The 22025-nt window shown below is 32.8% G+C and overlaps 3 protein-coding genes across 3 annotated transcripts; 2 read left to right on the forward strand and 1 right to left on the reverse strand.

Annotated features, from left to right (window-relative positions):
• Positions 1–87: 87 nt before the first annotated feature.
• Positions 88–4084, reverse strand: LOC100803917 (serine/threonine-protein kinase STY13). Its single transcript, XM_003517520.5, has 9 exons — positions 3904–4084; positions 3583–3677; positions 3419–3447; positions 2677–3007; positions 1803–1924; positions 1337–1545; positions 1077–1251; positions 672–806; positions 88–567 (listed from the first exon to the last, which is right to left on the reverse strand). The coding sequence occupies exons 4-9, from the start codon at positions 2990–2992 to the stop codon at positions 361–363; spliced, it is 1164 nt and encodes a 387-aa protein (XP_003517568.1). The 5' UTR covers positions 2993–3007; positions 3419–3447; positions 3583–3677; positions 3904–4084; the 3' UTR covers positions 88–360.
• Positions 4085–10183: 6099 nt separating this feature from the next.
• LOC102664619 (uncharacterized) lies at positions 10184–11288 on the forward strand. Its single transcript, XM_006573812.4, has 2 exons — positions 10184–10347; positions 10575–11288. The coding sequence occupies exons 1-2, from the start codon at positions 10330–10332 to the stop codon at positions 10983–10985; spliced, it is 429 nt and encodes a 142-aa protein (XP_006573875.1). The 5' UTR covers positions 10184–10329; the 3' UTR covers positions 10986–11288.
• A 4239-nt stretch (positions 11289–15527) lies between these two features.
• LOC100804447 (protein tesmin/TSO1-like CXC 2) lies at positions 15528–20550 on the forward strand. The gene is made up of 10 exons (XM_003517521.5): positions 15528–15780; positions 16535–16695; positions 16785–17517; positions 18071–18543; positions 18648–18722; positions 19175–19355; positions 19438–19533; positions 19612–19678; positions 19815–19965; positions 20053–20550. The coding sequence occupies exons 1-10, from the start codon at positions 15730–15732 to the stop codon at positions 20387–20389; spliced, it is 2325 nt and encodes a 774-aa protein (XP_003517569.1). The 5' UTR covers positions 15528–15729; the 3' UTR covers positions 20390–20550.
• Positions 20551–22025: the final 1475 nt, after the last annotated feature.

The following is a 22025-nucleotide window of genomic DNA, read 5'->3' on the forward strand; positions in this document are numbered from 1 at the left end:
AGTAAACTCAGTACTCAAAATAATACTATTACTCTAGTTAGCCAGCCAGGCACAAGTAGTAGTAGTTAGTATTAGGGGAAACTTTGATTAGAGATTATAATTAATAACCCATTTTCATGCTCAAAAGAAACCAGTTTTCAGTACTAGATACAATATGTAAGAAGCAATGAAATCGCTCCTTTAGCCAAAAATTTAAAAAATAAAATACAATTCCCTTCCTTTGTTTTCACAATATTCTGGCCATAAGGAAAGGAAATTGAGCTGTGAACTGGCAAAACCATAAAATATCAATTGCCAGTTGCAGTGCTTGATATAATCTCTTGAACACGCAACAAAATGATGTTATGTTGGGTTCACGGATTAGGGACCACGGGTTGGGGCAAAACAAAAGCAACCTGAACTCTGATCTTCAGGTATCATACCACCACCTTTGCTAGTATCAAGTGCTTCCAGCATCCTCACCACCTCTTCCATTTCTGGACGCTTGTTTGGATTTGCATCCCAGCATTTCCGCATGATATTTGCCAAGGCGCTTGGACAACATCTCGGAATATCTGGTCGTAAATTCTGTGCAAGAACACAAAATTCATGTATGTATCATGGGCAACATATAGGCAAACATGATATGGAAGTGTGTTTCCATATATGAATAGTTTGTCGCATGAACTGACCTGGCGAACAACTGCAGATGACACGTCAGCAAAGCTTAGATCTGGATAAGGCATATCACAGCAATAAATTTCCCACAAGCAAATGCCAAAGCTATAGACATCACATCTCCTGTTGTAAGGTTTTCCATCCAGAACCTACATGTGGCGTGATCTTAAGATTAAAGTTAATAACTGGAAGTGACTGTTTCAGAACAACCCTGAATGTATGCACACAAATAGTAATAGAAATAGCACCATAAGCCACTAGAATTGGGCTAGTGCTGAGGGGTTTACATAATTTTTATGAGGTCACAGGTCCAAACCTTTGTATTCCCATTATACCAAAGTAACTTGAAAGGTTGCAAGTTGTATTTGAAATAATAAAGGACTAATAGAATAGGGAGGCGATCCCATGGAAACACTTACCTCTGGAGCCATATATCCTAGGGTTCCAGTTTCACCAGTCATGTCACTTGGATTCATAGCTTCAACCCGAGCAACTCCAAAATCAGCTATTTTTAGATTCCGACTAGTATCTAGTAACATATTCTCTGTCTTAACGTCTCGGTGAACAATCTTCTTTGAATGTAGATAATTAAGACTGCACATATTGGGGAAAACAAATTATTTATATTAGTAGAAGATATGCAGTTGGTAATTGTAGAGATGTTAAAAATGGGACATACCCCCTAGCAAGGTCCAAAGCCAGCTGAATCACAATCTTATAAGCAAGTTTCCTCCTCCTACTTTTAAACAAATATTGCTTTAGTGTCCCACCAGAGACAAACTCAACAATAACACAGCATGCCCTAGAAGGAAGGGACTCTTCATCGGCATTCATAGGGTTTTTTGGCGGAATCTTAAGATTTGAAGTACCCATTGAAGCTCCAACAAACTGTTGCAAAAATGAATGCAAAACAATAACTAATCTGAAAAAGTTATTCATCTAATCAAAATTGCTGTGCAGAACTATGATCTTAATTTATATTTCCTTTTAAACAGATAACGAGAACAGAAATCTAAGCATGCAAAAATGATATAACTAACAGTGGTGTGCTATCAGTAACAGCCACTTCTTTCTTCAACTTTGTTAAAATATGAAGTAGCAGTCATTAATTTAAATAAATGGGATTGAGGATTATGAGTTTTTACTTTTGTCACATTTGGATGGTCAAGTTTTTGCCAGACAGCAACCTCCTGCCTAAAAGATGCCCGCAAAGCAGCAGTTTCAGCAGCAGTAGCTACACCATCCTCACCCCAGTCCAACACTTTCACTATAAAATTCAAGATGACAATACAAAAGTTATAGAAATTATTTCTCGTTCTGTCCTACTCTCACAGACCAAAAAAGATAATAGAATTAGTACACTGCTATATTCCCCATACCATAAATTTATTATAAACATTAATAAAGATGCAGTTTGACATAAAGTGAATATGAGGAGTAAATATTTAAGTTTGATAAGATCTAAGGAAATCCACTACTTCTAAAAATTCTATAAGCTTTAGTTTTGACACATCCACTAGTTTCATATTTTCAGCCAACCAGCAAGGGGGCTTTAAAACACATCTTTCGACATTTAACTTCTTGCTAAAAAACTGGATGTGTCAATAGACCACCATATAATGACATGGAGAAAAAAATTGCCAAAACATACCTTGTTCTAAGAACAATTGTAACTCAAATCATAACAGAAGGACATCACATAACATTGGTCATTTTTATTCAACACTAAGCTGAAGCTATGCTCTCGCACACACAACATCCTCAAACTCAGGCAAAGATGTAAATAATAATATTATAGCAAAGCCTATATGATCGATTTAAGAAAAATTTTAAAATCCAGATTCACAGGGTATGAGGAAACCAGCCAATTTTGTCAGAAACTAGAATCGATGCAGAACATTTCAGTATTTAATGATACTGAATGGCATATTCAATCTCTATTCACTCACTTTATAAGATAAATAAAATCAAACAGAATAAAAGTGAAGAACACAACATATCTAAATGAAGTGTAAATACCTGCAACGTCTTGGGTATCATATGTACCCCTGTATACAGTACCATATGCCCCATGAGCCACAACATATCGCAGATCCAATTTGGCCAAATCAATCTCCCACTCTTCTCTAGGCCGTTTAGTCTCAATGCTCCTCGACCAAACCCTGCTCAAGTGCTTTTCCAGCTGTGCATCCAAACTCTTGAGATCAATCTTATCAGCTCTGAAAATCATATCCTTACTGCTCACGTTTCCAGCACCTTTCATCTTTGAATTCAGAGCCCCTTCTGCTTCCACTCCCATCTTTGGTGTCCTAACACCCTCGCCTTCCGAATCCATCTTCAGCACTCACAACTTCAAATTCCAAAACCAATTTTTTGTACAACCCCAACGATGTTAAAACAATTATATAAGCAGCAAGAAAATTCTAATTAGCAAAAAAAAATTTGAAATTTAATAAATATTGAAACTGATAGGAGCACGGAGCACCCTCAAAAGAGCGTGCCTTCTTCTCTACATTATATCATGTCTACGAAATTGACTTTCCGTGATTCAAACTCAGAATTTTCTCTCGCCAAACATTTGTTTTATTGACTATGTTCCCTTGAGAAAATAGTACAGGAATAAAGAAAAGTATAGCTATCAGAAAACGACCCAATTCACACTATTCGACGACCAAGACCAACGAACCAGAAAAAATAAAAAAAAAATTATGGTGAAAAAAAAGAAAAAAAAAAAAAAAGAGGTATCCGGCAAAGCACAAACCTTGATAGCAGCAACCACGAAACGGCCAGCTGAAGCATCAAACGAAACAAGCAAAAACAGATTAAGAATTACGCTAAATTAGAGAAAAGCCACAGACGGAAAAATTGACCTTTTTTATGGCCCCCAAAAAAAAAGGGGGTCGGTGTGTGTGTGTGTGTGGATACCTTTTTAGCTTTTCTAAGAATCAAAGGCTTTTGGCTTTTGATGCAATGAGCATTGCGGAGGTTGTCATCACCAACTCTGAGATGCCAACAGGAACCTGATCCCAACAATTCATCGCTCAAATTTTTGGTAAAGGAGCGATTTTGAAGGGTAAAGCCACAAAAAAACAAAACGAAACCAGCAAATAAACAACCCCAAAAATAAAAAACAGCTATGAGGGTCGCAGAAAGAAGCGTGGGTGTTCCCTAAAATGTGGTGGAGGAGAGAGAAGGAGAGAATGTTTCAAAATAGGAGGAAGAACGGGAGGCAACTACATGGATTACCTTTTTTGTTTGAGTTGTTTTCTTTCTGGTATGTGAATATGAATGTATGTGTCCTAAGATCTTTGATATATTAAAATGTCTGTTGACGACAACAAGTCCTTTTATTATTCGGTTAGAAAGGACAGCTTGATTCCTAATCTTCGAATACTTGCGGTGGTTCTTATAAATCTCGCGGCATCCGAGTGTACCAAAACAACTAAACAAGGACAAATATATGGTACATTGTTTTGATTACAATGACAAAATTGTCGGTCACAAATCATTTCTGTCGTTTTACTTATTAGGCATCAAGTTTATTATTACTACAAGAAAATAAATGGGATTGGATCTGTTTCAAAAATAAAAAATGGGATTGGATTATTGGAGCACATATTATGGAGAGAAAAGAGGAGGAAAATAGTTATAAGGAGAGTTCCTACCGTGCACCCAATAATTTGGGAGATTTTAAATAATTAATTTTTTAACCAATCAAATAATTTGTTATTTTTTTAAATTAATCCTTAACTATTATTTTCTAAAATTTTAAAATTAGAAAAATAATCAAAAATAATTTTAGAAATTTGAATCCTAAATTTTTTTTAGTTACTTTTAACATTTTTATAATACATGTGCTTGAAAAATAATAAGAAGAAATTTTTATACCTGAAATCCCAAAAGATTTTTTTATAAAAAATGTTCAAAGTAACTAAAAAGATTTTAGGGCTCAAACTCCTAAACTTATCTCTAATCATATTTTTTAATTTAAAAAATTACAATTTTAAAATTTCAAAAAATAATAACTTAGCGAAGTAATAGTAGTGATAGAGTATTTTTATTTAGGTTTGGCATTATTGGAGAATAACGATTTAATGTTGTTAGAGGTGGGGATTTTTCGATTAAGTAACAACACATTAAATGAAAATACGTAGAATCTTGAACGCATAAAAAATAACCCAAATCGACTTATATTTTTGTCTAATATTTATTAACTTGCTAACTTGGTTGTAAAATAGAGAGTTTATAGAGTTTGCATACTCAAAATCTACTAAAAAAAATTGCATTTGAGTCAACTTGTAACAAGTAAGTGAACTCATAAACTTATATCAGTTAAGTTGAGAGTTTGATTGAAAAAAAAAAAAAGTCAACTTCATGTTTAATACTAGAAAAAAATTTGTATGCCAAAAAATTATGATTGGCAAGATTCATGAATTTTGGGAAACTAGAAGTAAAGGTGATTTATAGAAATAATTAAAATATGTTTTGGTTAATAAAAATATTCTTTTTTACTGCAAAAGGCTTATAAAATTTCATTCAAGATAATGATATCAATACAGTTTGAAATATGCTAAAAAAAAAAAAAAAACAGGACTAACATGAAATCTAGACACCCTTGTTAAGACATGAGCAACTTTATTAGCTTGTATTCTAATAAAACTCACATGCAAGTTATGGATAAGAGATAATTTTTGCCTGTAGAAAAACAAAATGTAACCATACCCAGAGTCAATAGCAACACTCGAACTGATGTCATCAACGACTTGCTTGCAGTCTGTTTAGAACAAGACATTTATCAAATTTTTGTTCTGAGACCCATGTTACTGCTTCAAGAAGAACTCTGGTTTCCACTACACCAGGACGTTATATTTGCAATTATACTAAAATATTAATAGTTTTATTACCTTCTTGTTTAATTTAGACATAGTTTAATACGTATAATCAAAGTAATATAAAATTATATCTCAATAGGACAAAATTCACATATTACATAAATTCGTCCATGATTTTCAGGTAAACAGTAAAACTTGTTAATAAAAATGTAAGCCACCGGGTGAATTGGTCCTTAAACGATAAGAATTTTAATTTAGTTCATGAATAGTAAAATGTGTACAAATTAATCTGTAAATAATTTAATGACAAATTAATTTTTAAATTTTGTAATTTAATATTTAATTAATCCTTGAATATTACTGATAAAATGATCTGATGAACTTGCATTCAAATACTAAACTTATATATTTTTATGTTTTAAAGAACAATTTATCACTCATCCTATTTTTACTGGCAAATTGGGTTAGTTTCCTTGATTTATATTTATATTTACATCATATATAAAGTTAAACTCGACAGTAATAAATTTTGTAAGATTGAACCGGTGCATCCTTTGGCAAGCTTTGATGCGTCTATTTTATAAGTCAGCGTGGTTTAATTGTGGCTATTAAATTAAAGGGAAAGTATAGCGGCAATTGGATATATGATATACCAAAATGTCATACCCTCCAATCATTTTATTTTGTCAACGGCTGGCCTAATTCCATTTCACAATCGATTATCTGCAAGAAATATGGGTTATCGCATGACTTCATGAGTCTCATGCTTGATGCCTGTTAAATCATTCTTCTTTTTACTTTTTTGGGAATAAAACTATCTATCTTCTGGAGGGAATAAGTTAAAGGTACAAATTACAAATTATTATAGAGGTGATTATAAAAATGCAAACAACATTACAACAAATCAAGAATTAATCATGCATTAGGATTGAAGTTACAGATACAAAATTCACAATTTATAATTGAGTTAGAGTAATTCCATGAGCAACAATAATATTATTTGGACTAATAGAAAATAACACTTGACATTTATGTATTTGTATATGATGAAATATTTCATCAAATCTAATAGATTTTTCATAAAAATTAACATAAAAATTTAATTACAAATTTAAAATTAATATAACAACTTAATTAAAAAATAGTATAAGAACCCAGTTAAATATTTTGTAACAGTATGAGTATGTACATGTATATGTACATAATTTATATGTACATGTATATGTCCATTATTTATATGTACGTGTTTATATACAAATAAAACTTAAGAAGAATAAAATTTTAACTGATCCTTTTGTTTTTTAATATTTTAATTGATCTTATAATCAAGAAAGTATAATCTATTGTCCTAATTATTATGATAATTAAAAAAATATTGTCTTAATTATTATAATTAAGAATGCCTAAATTATTAATTCAATTACAATAACTATGAAAGCTAATAACTACAACAAAAAACTACACAAATCATGAAAACAAATCACTACTGATATAGTTAATAATAAATATACAATAAAATTAAATAAAGATATAATAAAAAATTTATCATTATTTCCACAAGTTATTGTATTTTTTTATCCATGAAAATTAAAAATATATATTAAGAGATTAATTTACAACAAATCACATGCTCTACTTAATTAGTAAGCAGTTGAGTTAAATGTATGAGTTTTGAATGCCCAGAGTTATCAAAGAAAAATAAAAGGCACGTTTTAACGATTTAGTAAACAATAAACATAATTGCAAACGTGGAAACGTAACAAGGCTAATATGTTTGTAGAAAATAGGGTTCTTCATAATTTGAAGAGAGAGCATCCTGACTATTGATCATTGGAGAATGGTACAACCGTACAAGGAAAGAACAATATTTGGAAAGCCAAGAAAATTCTAGAGAACAGTATTTACATCAGCAAGTGGCTTTGAGAATCTGCTAGAGTAGAGAACGCGACAACCCATTATATTCTGCAGATAAAATTTCAAAATCACTAAAGAACTATACCAAGGAATATTATTGTATACCAAAATAAAAGGAAAAAGATATTATTTGTTTATAGTTTTATACATTTTTCCATTTATAATTTATTTCTGTTTCAAACTAAATTATGTCATTACGTAGAATTCTAATATACTTTATTTTGTGGTACTCTTCTATTTTCCCTTATTTCCATAAATTAAAAATAATTATGTTTTGGTCAGTTTTCTTTCCTTGTTTTTTAGTTTTTGCTAACATTGGATTTAGTTTTGGGCTCAATTGTTTCTTATGTAGATGTATTCAATAATGATCATACTATTTACACCCCTATATTCCTAAGTACACCCCTGTACCCCTTTCCCACTCTTAATTATCCATTATACCCTTTTTCTTAAAGAAGTACACCCCTCTTTCTTTCCAAAAATCTTTTTAGATTTACATATACCTATTATGGAAATGTATCTCCAAAATTATGATTCATAGTTTTGAAGATATACTTCCATAATAGGTATATTCTTACAATAAAATATCACTTAAGAATTAAGATAATTAATGAGAAATAAAAAAATGATAAACACTTATCTTATACCCATGTTTGTTAGTTTTATTTTTATCCTATCATTAGTGTTCTTTAATTCATATCTAAAATCTTATTTTTATCTTATCTTTATTATTCTTTAAATCCTAATTTTAAACTATTTTCCCCATATATTCATTATACAATACTGTGTTTTCATCATTACTATATAATATTCCGTGTTTTCCTTCATGTGACATTGCATATTTGCATTTCAAGGTACATCAATGATTTTCGTGTCATATGAAGTTAGTGATGAATGGACCTTGAAACGTATTGCAACATGAAGGAAAACGCAAAATGTTGTATAATAATAATAAAAAAAATAGTATTATATAATGAATATACGATGAAGATAATTTAAAATTAGGATTTAAAGAATCATAAAGATAAGATGAAAATAAGATTTTAGATAGAATTTAAAGAACACTAATAATAAGATAAAAATAAGACTAATAAATATGAATATAAGATAAGTGTTTATCATTTTTTTTTAATTTCTTGTCAACCATCTTAATTCTTAAGTAATATTTTATTAAAAAATATATATATTCTTAAAGTATATCTTCAGAATTATAATTCATAATTTTAGAAATACATTTTCAAAATAGGTATATATAATTCTCAAAAGATATTTCGGAAAAGCAAAGGAATGTATTTCTATTTTATGCTTTATTTCACGTTAGGCCCATGTCCAGTAAAATTGGTACAGGCTTCATCAATATTCATAACCATTTACTGTGTTAGTAGATTCTGAATTCTAAGTAATCACTTAACACACCAATATATTTGGTTTAGTGCACTCCAATTACATGACAGATTGGATAATCCAATTCACAATGCAATTGAAGTGCACCAAAATAAATACTGCGATGCGTTAAATAATTACCTGAATTCTAACGCCAAGTTTGTTTCGTCTCAGCTTGGAGTGGTGGATTATGATAAAAAAAAAAAAAGAGTTATGTGCGTCATATGGTCCACTCCAATAAGGCATAAAATGTTTGGAAGATACTTATAGATAGGTCCAAATCTTATTTTGCTCAACACCATCCCGTAGACTGTCGTATTAATCTCATCATAACAAAATACAATTGAATGTTCCTTTCCATAGCTCAAAATGATTTCAATTGGAAGCATAAAATGCAACGTTTTGTAAACAAATAAAGAAGGGACAAATTAAATACTTGTACTTTTTACTGTCAAAAACTATTGGATTCTACAACGAATAAGAAAAGGAATCAGGCTATCTGAGAAAGTTCATTAGCAACGTGACAATGTGACATGAAGAAAATGAAAAGACTATTCATTTGGGTTTCATGATTCACGGTTCATTCACACAGACCATAGTCCATACATACAGAGAGCTGTCTCATTGTACTATGGATGTAACCATATTGTGATATTTTTTTTTTTTCTGAACTCTGACATTTTCCTCTGTACACTAGTATTAACTTTTACTTTTGTCCATTTGTAACTTCCCAGAGCGCTGCCATTTGGTATATTACCATAGAGAAAAAATATAGATAACTTTTTTTAATATTAGAGAAAATTAGGGGGAGAAAAGTGATATGGACATACGAATGTAGAGAAAATAAGAAAAATAATTCTTGTATTTCTCTTCAGAAGTTACCACCGAAGTTCTTAATTAGTATGATAGAAAGAATTGTTTACTAAACAGTTTGTGTTTACGTCTAATTGTATATATCTTCTTTCTTAAGGATATATCCTTTACGCATCTTTTTCTTTAATCAATATTCTATACTACTTAAAGAATTAAAATGATTTTTTTATTAAAAATATTATTAATACATTTTATCATTAAGAAACATATATATATATATATATATTTCAATAAAGTTGAGTTAGAAGGTGTCTGATAGGCAATTAAATTACCTACTAATTAATAAATTGTAACTAGTACTAATTAAACTTGCTATTGTTTATTTTCCATTTATAGCAAGAAAGTTTGCCGACGTATATGGATGGTTGGTTTCCAGGATTGGCAATCATGGAGTTTGAAGGATTCAAAGTCAAAGTCATAGAGCTACTCTCTAGAACTGGTTTTGATTTGACTTTGACCACTTTGTATATATAGTACTATTTACCCAGTCGTTAACGGTTGTGCCGAGTATATAGCTGTTTGGTCACAAATAATGCTCCACCACATGGTTGGTTCTTGTGATAGTCGTCAACTCTATATAAATGGAGGAGATTATGACCTAGAAATTACAATATCATTTGTGTTACCTCTTTGCTAGTTTTGATTAGATCTACAACAAGAAATTAAAGAAATGGCTTTCAGGGCAGCGGTACGTAAATTAACACCCTACCTTTCCCATTTTTTAATATAATTTCACATTTTTACGTACATGATAATTAACCTTTTTCTCACAGAAAACAAAATAAATTAAATATGTTAGAACCATTTTTCCTTTTTGACAGGCTAGAATGTGATTTGAATCAGAAATACTGTCTCTGTCTGTATATATTTATAATATTAATTGGTTTGAATACATATATATATGCATGGATGCAGAGAAATGTAGGATTGAGGTTGGGAGGAGGAAGGCGATCAATTGCTACTGCCAGCGCTAAAAAGCATGATGATTGGGCGACTCTGAAGGCAGAGTTAGCACCGGTGTACATGGTGTGCGGAATGGTGGCAATGGCTGTGGCAATTGGATCACACACTGCGTTTCAACAACTGGCGCGTTCTCCAACTGTTCATATAAACAAGAAGAGAAGAGAGAGCATGCCAGAGGTCTCTGATCCTGATCGCACCTTCAACTCCGCCACCAAATTCATCGATGGTTCCTTCTTAAGGAAACTCTCTCACATTCAAGACAACAACCCCACACTCCACGACCCTTCCCACCCTAATCCTTTCACCACTCCTCGAACCGCTCACACCTTGAAGACTGTGGGCGTTCACCCCTCCAGCCGTTGATCCTTCTTTCATTTTCACTATTTCTAAATATGACAACTTTCTCCACCTATATATTTTTTCTAATTTTCCATTTCTATGCTAAGAAATATTGTAAATAAGCCAATTAATGTTTTATATTTATTTATTTATTGGCCCATTAGTCTTAGGATAGCTGAGACTCACGCGGCGCCACTTCAATAATTAGATCTCTGCATGATCTTCTACTCATGCAGCTTTGTGTATATATATATATCTATATATTATATAAATAACATCTGAAATAAAGCCACCACGGCAATTCCATGAGCATCACATTCTATTTCTCTACCAAATTTTATTGTTCAACCTGGCTCTACATTATGCCAATGGGTCAAATTAGCTAGCGTTAATATGTACAAATTTTAAAAAATAAATTTAATATATAAAATCCTAAAAAATATGTATAAACTGGTAAAATATAAAATTAAATTAGTTTATAAAATTGCACCTGATAACCCGAGTTGTTTTTGGGCCAAAATTTTACTGGATCAATAAGCCCATCAAACTTGGGTACTATTTTTGGTCATGTTTACATCTATATAAAAAGGTAGTATTTTTAGCTTGGAAAAATTGAAAATAGTAAGGCGTGAGAGAAACCGACAAGTGGACAACTTTAATTTATTTATCGACAAAATTCGCAATTTCGCATGCCCTCTTTGGAATGATCATATGTTCGTATGCCCATGTAAGAAATTCCCTCCAGAAACGTACATTAAGTCAAACAAAAGAACCCAAAATAATAATGAGGACTAATTAAACAAAAGAAAAACCTTCAGTTGATTAAATATCAAGTGGAGTTCAATTTAGAAGGAAGGAAGGAACCCTCTGGGACTCGCATATGATTTTCTGAAGGATTATATTGCTCCTGACACCGCAAATGGATTAATTATCCGTGTGTTGTCTGTCACCAACAGTTGACACGCACAATACACCTACCTTGATATTTGATCTGCCTCCCAGATGTATCAATTTTTAATTAAAGACTCTTGATCTTTATTTTGGACATGTCCATGCAGCAAACAACATCCACATAATTAAGAATTGAAGAAACCAACTACCCCCCCCCCCCAACCCCCACATCTATAATAAGAAAAGTATTGTCAACTGTTTTTTTCTAAACAAAAAAATCTAGAATAATATCTCCGACACCCTCTTCCCCTCAAAAGCCCTGTAATGCTTGATTATTTATTCATTTGGAATCCAAGATCAGAATAGCAAGTGATCCGTGTTCAATTAATATTTTATTACTGAGACACCCAAAAGAAACTAAGGTTCCGCTGAATATGCTTCATTTGTCAGCAGAGTTATCTAAAAAGACCAAGACCTCGGCATTATTAGTTTGTAGCGGGGATGCCATCAATATGGCACGTGACGGACAAAGTACGCGTGTTACTCAAATAGTCAACACTATATATGATTTCTCAGTGGCATGAACTCCACCTCACTCGGAAAAGACATACATACCCTTGACCACTCCACTCTTTCATCATTGTTTGGTTCCTTTTGTCCCCATTATATATATATATTGATGAGGGCGGGATAAATCACGTGAGCAACACCACACCGATCTAGCTAGTCATGACTTACAGGGACCACATGCCCTGTTAAAATAAAGGGAACCCAATCTTCGGGAAAGAGGAAACGGTGGATATTGGGAGGGAGCAGAAGGATAAGGTAGACGCATAAGTCGTGAACATCTTAATTTTGCACCTCTACCTCACATAAATGTAGATTTTATCACTATGACTTCACCATCAAACCATAGACCCTACACTTGTCCAGTCCTTCGCTGGGAGTATCAACTCGTTTGATTACTAGCTAGCTAGTAAAAGTACTAGTGTGTCACACCAGATTAATAATATTAATTACTTTCACATGATAAGTATCATGTTTAAAATCAATAAATCTCATGTCATTTTAACTTTTTTTTATTTATTAACTACTTTTTCTATTTATATCCTAATGGAGTACTTTCTTCATCTCATTATATTTTTCGTCCTACATTTCTTTTACATAGAACATAAAAATTAATAAATAAAAGAGACTGACAATTTATAAAATTAATCCTCTTAAATCAGTCTATAATAAATAATTTTTATTTTATAAATAATTTTGTTTCTTTTTATATTGCAATTATTGAAATAAGATATTATTATTGACCTAATAGTATTTCTTATGTCAAATATCTCAAATCACTCTTCTTTCTATCAAAGGTGACTTAGTTAATTCTTCAACCAAGATTAATTAGTTATTAATAAAACTAATATATACTTTGCATTAATAATATTGTGACCTAAAAAATTACCTTCCTTTTATCTTTAAAAAAATGTATATTTATTTTTCTTACCTATTGTTTGGATATAGGTTTCCTTTTACAGGGTTTCATGAGTTTTCTTAATCAAAGTATTCAAGTGTGTATTTGTCACTTTCTTAGATCTAAAGGAGATTTTAATTATCTCATATTAGTTGATAGTTATTAAAATTAGGTGAATATTTTGTTATTATCAATCTTATCACAAATTCAAGATGAATCAACCACAACAAACCCACAACTCAAGTAAAAAAAAGTGATCAAAACTTAAAGGGAATGTTTAGTTTGACTGTTTTTTTGTTTTCATTTTCATTGGAAATAGAAAATTGTAATGAGAATGCATTTGGTTGGATTTTTGAAAACATTTCATTTTAAGTAAAAATATTTTTTCAAATGAACCAAAAACTGAAAACAATAAAATCTCGTTTTCAGTGTGTTTTCAGCTGAAACCAAAAACTTCATTTTAGGTAAAATGAAAACGCAGTGGAATTTTAAGCAAATCTAAAAATACATTTCCTTTTGAAAATACATTTTCAGTGTTTTTATTTCTTGAAAACAAAAAACAATAAATCAAACCAAACATGTTTTCAGAATTCCAGTTTTTTAAAAATAAAAACAATTTTTAGGAAATGAAAACCGAAAATAAAAATGTAAACCAAACACACCCTATAAGAAAACTATAACTAATATATAGCTCCACCTAAAATTGAAAGGTTACAATCACTTATCTCTTTCAATATATGAACTTGTATTTATTTTTTTAAAATTGAATTTCAATTATCAAATAATTAAAAACAATAACTTTATATCCCAATATAGCTTTAAACAATGAATAAAAACAACATAAATTATTTGCCAAAATCTAAAATAAATTTTTTCTATTAGAAAATGTTTATTCATTAGAAACTTTAATTGTAATATAATTTATATGTTTAAAATGATTATTTATTATAAAATTTAATTATATAAAAATAAAAGTTAAATATATTTCACGTTAAAAGAATTCCATTAGTTAGTTAATCGTAAAAAGTTGGATGGGAACGGCCCAAGAAACGCACGATAACGTCTTATTGGGTTGGTTGTGATCCTAACCGTGGATATTAAATTCCGTGCGTGGAAGTGCGTGTTACGGAATTGCGCTCTGATTCAGGTATGCATGATTAGCGTACCATACACGCGAGTGTTCACGACTTTCCGTGTGCCTTAGTTGCATCAGACTACACCCTTTTCAAATTCGCAGCGCGCTAAAACGCAAAGCCTTCTTATTCTTATCTCATATAGGAATAGGAGTAGCCATTAAATTTAACGGCTCCAGTTAGGTCAGTTAAAATATTACCACCATGAAAAGCAAATTATTGTTATAATTTTCAGAAACACAAAACCGTAACAACTATTTATTGGGTAATTGTACGATTTTTAATAAAAGTGAATCAAATAGTCAATCGTGGATTTTCATGAGGCCGAAACGTTTCCTAAATGATTTCTAACACAGGTTGAAAATTAAATTTTGGTTCAATTCCTTTCCTTTGCGCATTAAAACTCGAGGAGGATATGAATGTTTTCTTTTAATAGCTGTGTGTACGTAGAAGGAAGAGATTTTGGAGCTCATAAAATAGAAATATTCCAAATACGTACGTTGGCGAAATAAATATATTGAGTTTGATCTTATTCCTAGGGTGAAGTTTTAAAATATTTTTTACACCAATGAAAAAATAGAAAGAAAAAAGAGTACTGCACGGGATAAACTTAATAATATGCTAATGGAGATATAAAAGAGGGAAAAAGTTTGTAATGAAATTATTATACAAATAAAATTACTCAAATATTATTCATTGTGGTTGGAATATGATTATGACTGTAGTGCCTACCACTTTCTCTTCACACAACTGAGAATACAAATTCCACCGTATTGATTTAATTTTCAGTAAAAGTTTGGTAAACAAATTTATGGGCATCTGATGGCTACAAACTAAACATTTTATTTTGTGGTACAGCAACTAGAAACAAAACACTAGTATCCGAATATATACATTTACAAATTATGCCAGAAAGTTGAATTTCAAGGCAAAAAAAAAAGACCCGTCATAATCCGTATTGAGAGATCTAGAGCAGTTAAGTAAGACACCGATCTGGTTATAAGTTGGAGTCAAAAGAAACGGCGCTAAAAGGAAGAAAACGGCGAGTGAGAGGGAAGGAAGCATTACAGAGAAGAGTAACTGTTTATAGGTTACGTTAGCGACAAAATAGAAAAGAAAAGAGGGACAGCTATGGTTGTGGTCCCCAGCAGAAAATGTTTGTTCTCCCGCCCTCCCGCTTCTTGAATCCTAGGAGGCCTCATCTCTTACTCTTATCAACAAAACCCCTCTTACTCCCATGCATACTTAGGACAAACAAACACTGATGTAGTCTCTGGACATGGACACGCCAGAGAGGAACCAGATCACCTCTACTCTCTCTAAGTTTGAGGTTTCACTCTTCACCCTCTTCTTCTTTTACTTCCAACATTTCAAACAACTGTTTCTCTTTGTAATTCGTTCAAGTCTTAGTCACAGTTCTTTCTGCGTATAAGTTTTAATTTTGGGAGCAAATCTTCTAAGTCATCGTCTGAATTACTTAACTGCACTAGATCTCTCTTCAACTTCTACTTAGAGGTCGTTTTGTTACTTTTTTTGTTTTGTGGCCTTCGGGTTTTTTTTTCTCTCCTTTTCTTTTGCTGATACAAGCCTAAACTTTGCGGCTAGCAATACTTGCTTTTTATGAAATTTTTGTATTTGCAATGAAATTGAGAAAATTCCACCACTTTTTTTTTTCTCTGTCTCGGTCCTTTTACTTCTGCGGAAGTATATCAGAGAGAGCCAGTTAATTTGCTAAGGCGGGATTAGACTGGCTCTAAAGTTTTAAGAGTAAAGTTTCACCGCAGACTTGATAAACATTTTCTACAATCTGTTATGTACATTCTTGTATCTTTTATGTACATATTTATGATGTTCAATGAACAATACTTGTCAGATCTGGTCCGTTAACAAATTATTTATAATTTTTTTTTCTGATTTTCTGTACTTGGTTGGTATTTGGTAACCTGTGAAATGACTTTCTCCATGTTCCCCCCCTCCCCCCTTTTTTTAACACAAGTTACTCTTCTTTTCTGCATGTCTATATGATTGTTATTATTCTTCAATTCATCGGGTTTCAGTATATTTTTAACCTTTGCTATATGCAGGATTCACCTGTTTTCAACTATATCAATAGTTTGTCTCCTATAAAGCCCGTTAAGTCTGTTCCCATCAGTCAGACTTTCAATTCACTGAGCTTTTCGTCCCCTCCATCGGTTTTCACATCACCCCATGTCAGCTGTCTCAAGGAATCTAGATTCCTCCGGAGGTAATTTTGAAAATCACTTATTTTTCGTGCCATTTCTATATAAATGCTTTAGTGATCCATTTCTGATGGTTGCAATTATTCATCTTTAGACATAACCCGTTGGGCACATCGAAGCCTAAGGTTCCTTCTGAAGATGTAATTAAAGTTCACTCAAGTGAAGAGACTCTTGCAGATTCTACACATGCACACCATAACTCAAGTAAATTAGAGGAGGAAAACACTGGTAAAGGGATTTCAGTAAGAGATGCTTCAATCGAGCTATCTAGGGAGCACATAAAATTTTCAGATGAGCTACCGCAAGCGTTAAAATATAATTGTGGTAGCCCTGGCTTTGATCCTCCACCTTGTGGTGATGAGGCTAACTCTCTTTTGGAATTGCCTGGTGAGGCAGCAACAGATGTTGGCTATGTTCAGGAAGGCTGTAAAACTGATTCTGTAGAGGTTGAAGTGCATCTTCAGGAAGTATGTCAGATGGAGCCAAAGAGTGAAGGTCCAGACTGTTATTGGGATAGTTTAATTCCTGATGCCCTGGATATGCTAATTTTTAATTCCCCAGGTGATGCAGAAGCTTTTAAGGGTCTAATGCACAAACCCTTGGCCTCTTCTATTCGACTCAATGAATTTATGTCTATGCTACCACATTCTACCATCAATAATGGTAGGAAAATGCACATTGTTGATTCAGATGCTTCTGGTTCTGCACCTGAAATTGAAGATCATTGTTCTGAGCTGATGACAGCCACAGGCACGAACCAAACACAAGATAATTTTGCCAATGTTGCTTTAGTGACTAGCAATTCAAATGAGAAAGCAAACGACCAGGTAAGCAAATGAAATTTGTCAATGTTGAGCTGAATTATCTACATTGTGATTTTTCTTGCATATTGTTGGATATTTTCAATGAGTTTATCTCTAAGACATGATTTTCTAGGATCCCAAGCACTGGTTTGAGTATCAGTACTCATATGATGCATTATACTAGCATATGAACAAGTGCACTGTTAAATCATATAAACATCCTTTTCCACATTTTTTATGTGTACATGATTGCATCTTATTGTTGGTATCATCCTATGGTTTGTGTTGAAGTATCATTTCTAATTCTAGCAGAATACTGTATCACTGTGGTTTGTAGCCAACCAGGGCTTTATAATTTATATGTACATCACAAGATTAAATCCATTTTTTTTACAATTAATATTGTGCTGTATTTTGCATTCCCTGGTATATGCTGGTAGTAAAGAAGCATGTTATATGTCATTTTGTATTCTGTTTTTTGTTTATAAATATTTAAAACTTTTTTTTTTCTACTTGTTTTTATAAATGTATTTAACGAGTCAATCAATCTATAAACACTTTTGCGTTTTGGTTTCAGCTTGTTTCTGCCACTCACCGTACCATACGGAGGCGCTGTCTAGACTTTGAGATGGCCAATGTGCAAAGGAAGAACTCTGATGAGAATTCAAACACTGGTTCTAGTACATCTGAGTCTGATGAGAGGAATGTTGCTAATGAAAAGCAATTGCTTCCTGCAAAACGCAATGGGGATTTACAGAGGGGAATTTTGCAAGGAATTGGTCTACACTTGAATGCACTTGCTGCCTTAAAAGAATACAAGGGCATACAAATTGAAAAATTGTCTTCTGGAAGACAACTCAGTCTGCCCAGCTCTACTTCTTTGCAAATCTCTACAAGCCAAGAACATCAGAATCTATCATTGGTACCTGTGTCATCTGAAAGAGAATTGGATCCATCAGACAATGGGGTTCAGCCTGCTGAAGATTGTTCCCAGCCATCAGCTTACATGGCTGGTGAAGACTTCAATCAGAACAGCCCCAAAAAGAAAAGGCAAGTGAAGTTTTTAATTACCTGTACATTTTCTTGAGGAACTACATCCCATTATTTTGAAATTTTCCTTTCTTCATTAGCCTTATACCAAATTGGATTTGCAGGCGTAAGTCGGAGACACCAGGAGAAACCGAGGGCTGTAAACGCTGCAATTGCAAGAAATCAAAGTGTTTGAAGCTGTAAGTTAAAATTAATTTTATATTATTTTCTTTATTTTTGGGTTGCAGCAATGGAATAGTTTACTGTAGGTATATGTTGTGACGACCTTTATCTATTTTTATTAATGATCGAGATCCACTTGTACAGCAATCTTGAAATTCTCATATAGTATCATCTCTTTGATTAAAACCTAGTAAGCTATGCTTTTTATTCTATAGAATTTTAAATTTTAAATGACTTCCAACAAGTAAATTGGATTCAATTTTCCATGTTTTAATTGGTCCTGTTACGGCTACAGGCTATTGTCTGTCAATTTCTTTTGGGTTGTTTTCATTGCTTTTTTTTTTTTTTTTTCACTTGTTTTCATTCAATGAAAGCTTTAGAACCAAAAAAGGGAAAGGAAATGACCTCACTGTATTTGAAATTAGCCTTGTTTTACACTTATTTTCTTTTTCTTTTCTTTTTGTATCAGTTATTGCGAGTGCTTTGCTGCTGGTGTCTACTGCATAGAACCCTGCTCCTGTCAGGATTGCTTCAACAAACCTATTCATGAAGACACTGTTCTTCAAACTCGCAAGCAGATTGAATCTCGTAACCCTCTTGCATTTGCTCCTAAAGTCATCAGAAATTCTGATTCTGTACCTGAAATTGGGGTTAGAAAATAAACTTGACTTAGTTTTTCACGTAAGCAATTGAAACCACCTTTTATGGGTATTAATTATTATCTTTTTGCAGGATGACCCAAATAAAACACCAGCTTCAGCACGACACAAGAGAGGATGCAACTGCAAAAAATCAAGCTGCCTAAAGAAATATTGTGAATGTTATCAGGTTTTCACCCTTATCCCATCATGTATGTTTCCAATTTTAGTCATAACATGAGTTACAAATGGTAGTTTTCTTTTGAAGGGGGGTGTTGGTTGCTCCATTAGCTGTAGATGTGAAGGGTGCAAGAATGCTTTCGGTAGAAAGGATGGTAAGTTTTCAATGAGAACCATCAAATCGGCTATCAATTTGTCCTATTGAATTTCTTGATGCATTTTGATAATTCTGTGTGGTAATTAACATTCCTGTTGTCAATTGACTCAATTCCTTGTTTATTTTTGGTTCAGGTTCTGCTTCTGTAGGCATAGAAACTGATCCAGAAGAAACAGAAGCCACTGACAAGGGTGTGACAGAAAAAGCTTTACAGAAAACTGAAATTCAGAATACTGAAGATCATCCCGATTCTGCTACTGTGGCAACACCATTACGGCTTTCCAGGTTTGATATGCTGACTTTTTGTCAACTGAGATGATAAAATTGATGATGACCCTTATTGATTGACGTTATTTGATTTCCATGGGACAGACCATTGCTTCCATTGCCTTTTTCATCAAAGGGAAAGCCACCAAGATCTTTTGTTACAACCATCTCTGGCTCTGCATTGTTTGCCAGCCAAAAGCTTGGGAAACCAAACCCTCTTTGGTCTCAAGCTAAGCATTTTCAAACTGTTCCAGATGAAGAAATACCGGATATTCTGCAAGGTGATAGCTCTCCTATCACTTGCATCAAAACCTCTTCTCCAAATGGCAAGAGGATCTCCTCACCTAACTGTGACTTGGGATCATCTCCTAGTCGCAGAGGTGGCAGGAGGTTGATATTACAATCCATTCCTTCATTTCCTTCTCTCACCCCTCACCCTTAGAAATGGGGAAAATTTTCATTGTAAGTTAGCCCCCCCTCCCTTTTTAATCCCATGTTTTTAGTTTGTTGCTTTAGGTTTATGTATATTCGGTTCAGTTTTACTTTGGCAATAATGTGTTGCATTACTATTTAAGTAATAGTTATAATCATTCCCGGGATTAATCTTTACGTTTTTCTGTTATGATTTTGGACATTTCTTTATGAATAAGTTGCTAATGGTACTCGTTGGAGGAATTATCTTAATTTAAGCTGTTGATTTGTCCCAAAAAGTGAATGGTAACTTCATCAACCAAACAAGATGTATAGTTTTTAACCAATGCTGTGAGAAAAATCAATCGGTTCTAAGTCACAAATTCGTATATGAAGCCTACGACCAGTTGTCTAGCCTCGTTTGTTTTTTATATGGAAGAACAAAGCAAAAGACAAACTAAATATATGAAAAACAAGGAAATAGAAGAATGATAACAGAAAAACATGACAGTAACATCTCTGAAAGACTTTGACTGACAATTAATTATTTTACAACATCCATGACTGAAAAATTAAGGCATTTTCTAACAATTTTCTAGTTAATGTGGAGTTTCAGTTGAATTTCAAAGGTTCAAATACGTTTTTTATTTTTATTTTACTTATGATTTTTATCATTGTCTTTCTCAAGTTCTCTGCCTTCGCGTTCCACTTTCAGTTTTTCCTAAAAACTAAATGCAATTTTCATGGCATTCATGGTTCCCATGTCTAGTTTTTTTAATCATCTTGAGCTTCTCCTTCATTGCATTTATCCATATCCTATAGGTTTCATGATAACAACATTGCACCTTTGGTAAATGTCAAAAGATGTGCATTCCAAAGTATGGGCATCTTTGCACTAATGTTTTGATTTTGACCTTACCCCCGTTGTCTTTTTCATCTATAGTAGTGTCCTCTTTCATCATTAAATTTAAAGAATAAATAAAAAATATTTTCTTTCATTCGAACTTTAAACATGTTATGGCCTCATGCATCAAATATTGGTTGATGTTAGACACACAAAACATCATTAATGTAAATCTAATACACTTCCTTTAGCAGGCATGGCAATGGGGCGGGTCGGGGTTGGGTTTTGTTTACCCTACCCCCGCCCCTGACTCCCCATTTCCCTCTTCGCCCCCGCCCCCGAAATCGACGGGGGTGTATATTTACACCCCATCCCCGTCCCCGACGGGGTTGGGTTTGACATTTTTATAAAATTTTATTAAAAAATATAATTTTTCATAAAATAAAAAATATAATTTTAAATAAAACATAAAATTCAATTCAACACTAACATAAAATTTAATCTAATAGTTTCATATTTCAATGTGTTATATATATTAATTATTAGCGGGACAGGTTCGGGTACGGGTTGGGGGCAGGTATTGAGAATCTCATCCCCGACCCCAAACCCGAATTTGGCTATCGGGGAAAACCCGACCTCGATCCCGGTCAACTCGGATTTTCTCCGTCAAAATCGGGGCGGACCCCATGGGTTCGGGCCCCGTTGCCATGCCTATCCTTTAAACATGATTCTCTTTTCCTTGTTGTGGGCACGATAATTGGTACACCAGAGGTGTATATTCTCTTTTCACTTTGAAAATGAATTTTATCAAGCTCCATGAAAA

Source organism: Glycine max, chromosome 1 (genome assembly GCF_000004515.6).
Source record: "Glycine max cultivar Williams 82 chromosome 1, Glycine_max_v4.0, whole genome shotgun sequence".
Lineage (NCBI taxonomy): Eukaryota > Viridiplantae > Streptophyta > Magnoliopsida > Fabales > Fabaceae > Glycine > Glycine max.

Excerpts from the sequence above, each read along its gene's own strand:
- LOC100803917 (XM_003517520.5), bottom strand. The coding sequence starts at position 2,992 with ATGGATTCGGAAGGCGAGGGTGTTAGGACACCAAAGATGGGAGTGGAA. Across the intron at positions 1,925-2,676 it reads TGATACCCAAGACGTTGCAG|TGAAAGTGTTGGACTGGGGT; the intron begins GTATTTACACTT and ends TGAATTTTATAG. Across the intron at positions 568-671 it reads CATCTGCAGTTGTTCGCCAG|AATTTACGACCAGATATTCC; the intron begins GTCAGTTCATGC and ends GTTCTTGCACAG.
- LOC100804447 (XM_003517521.5), top strand. The coding sequence starts at position 15,730 with ATGGACACGCCAGAGAGGAACCAGATCACCTCTACTCTCTCTAAGTTT. Across the intron at positions 19,356-19,437 it reads ATTCTGTACCTGAAATTGGG|GATGACCCAAATAAAACACC; the intron begins GTTAGAAAATAA and ends ATCTTTTTGCAG. Across the intron at positions 19,966-20,052 it reads ACACCATTACGGCTTTCCAG|ACCATTGCTTCCATTGCCTT; the intron begins GTTTGATATGCT and ends TCCATGGGACAG.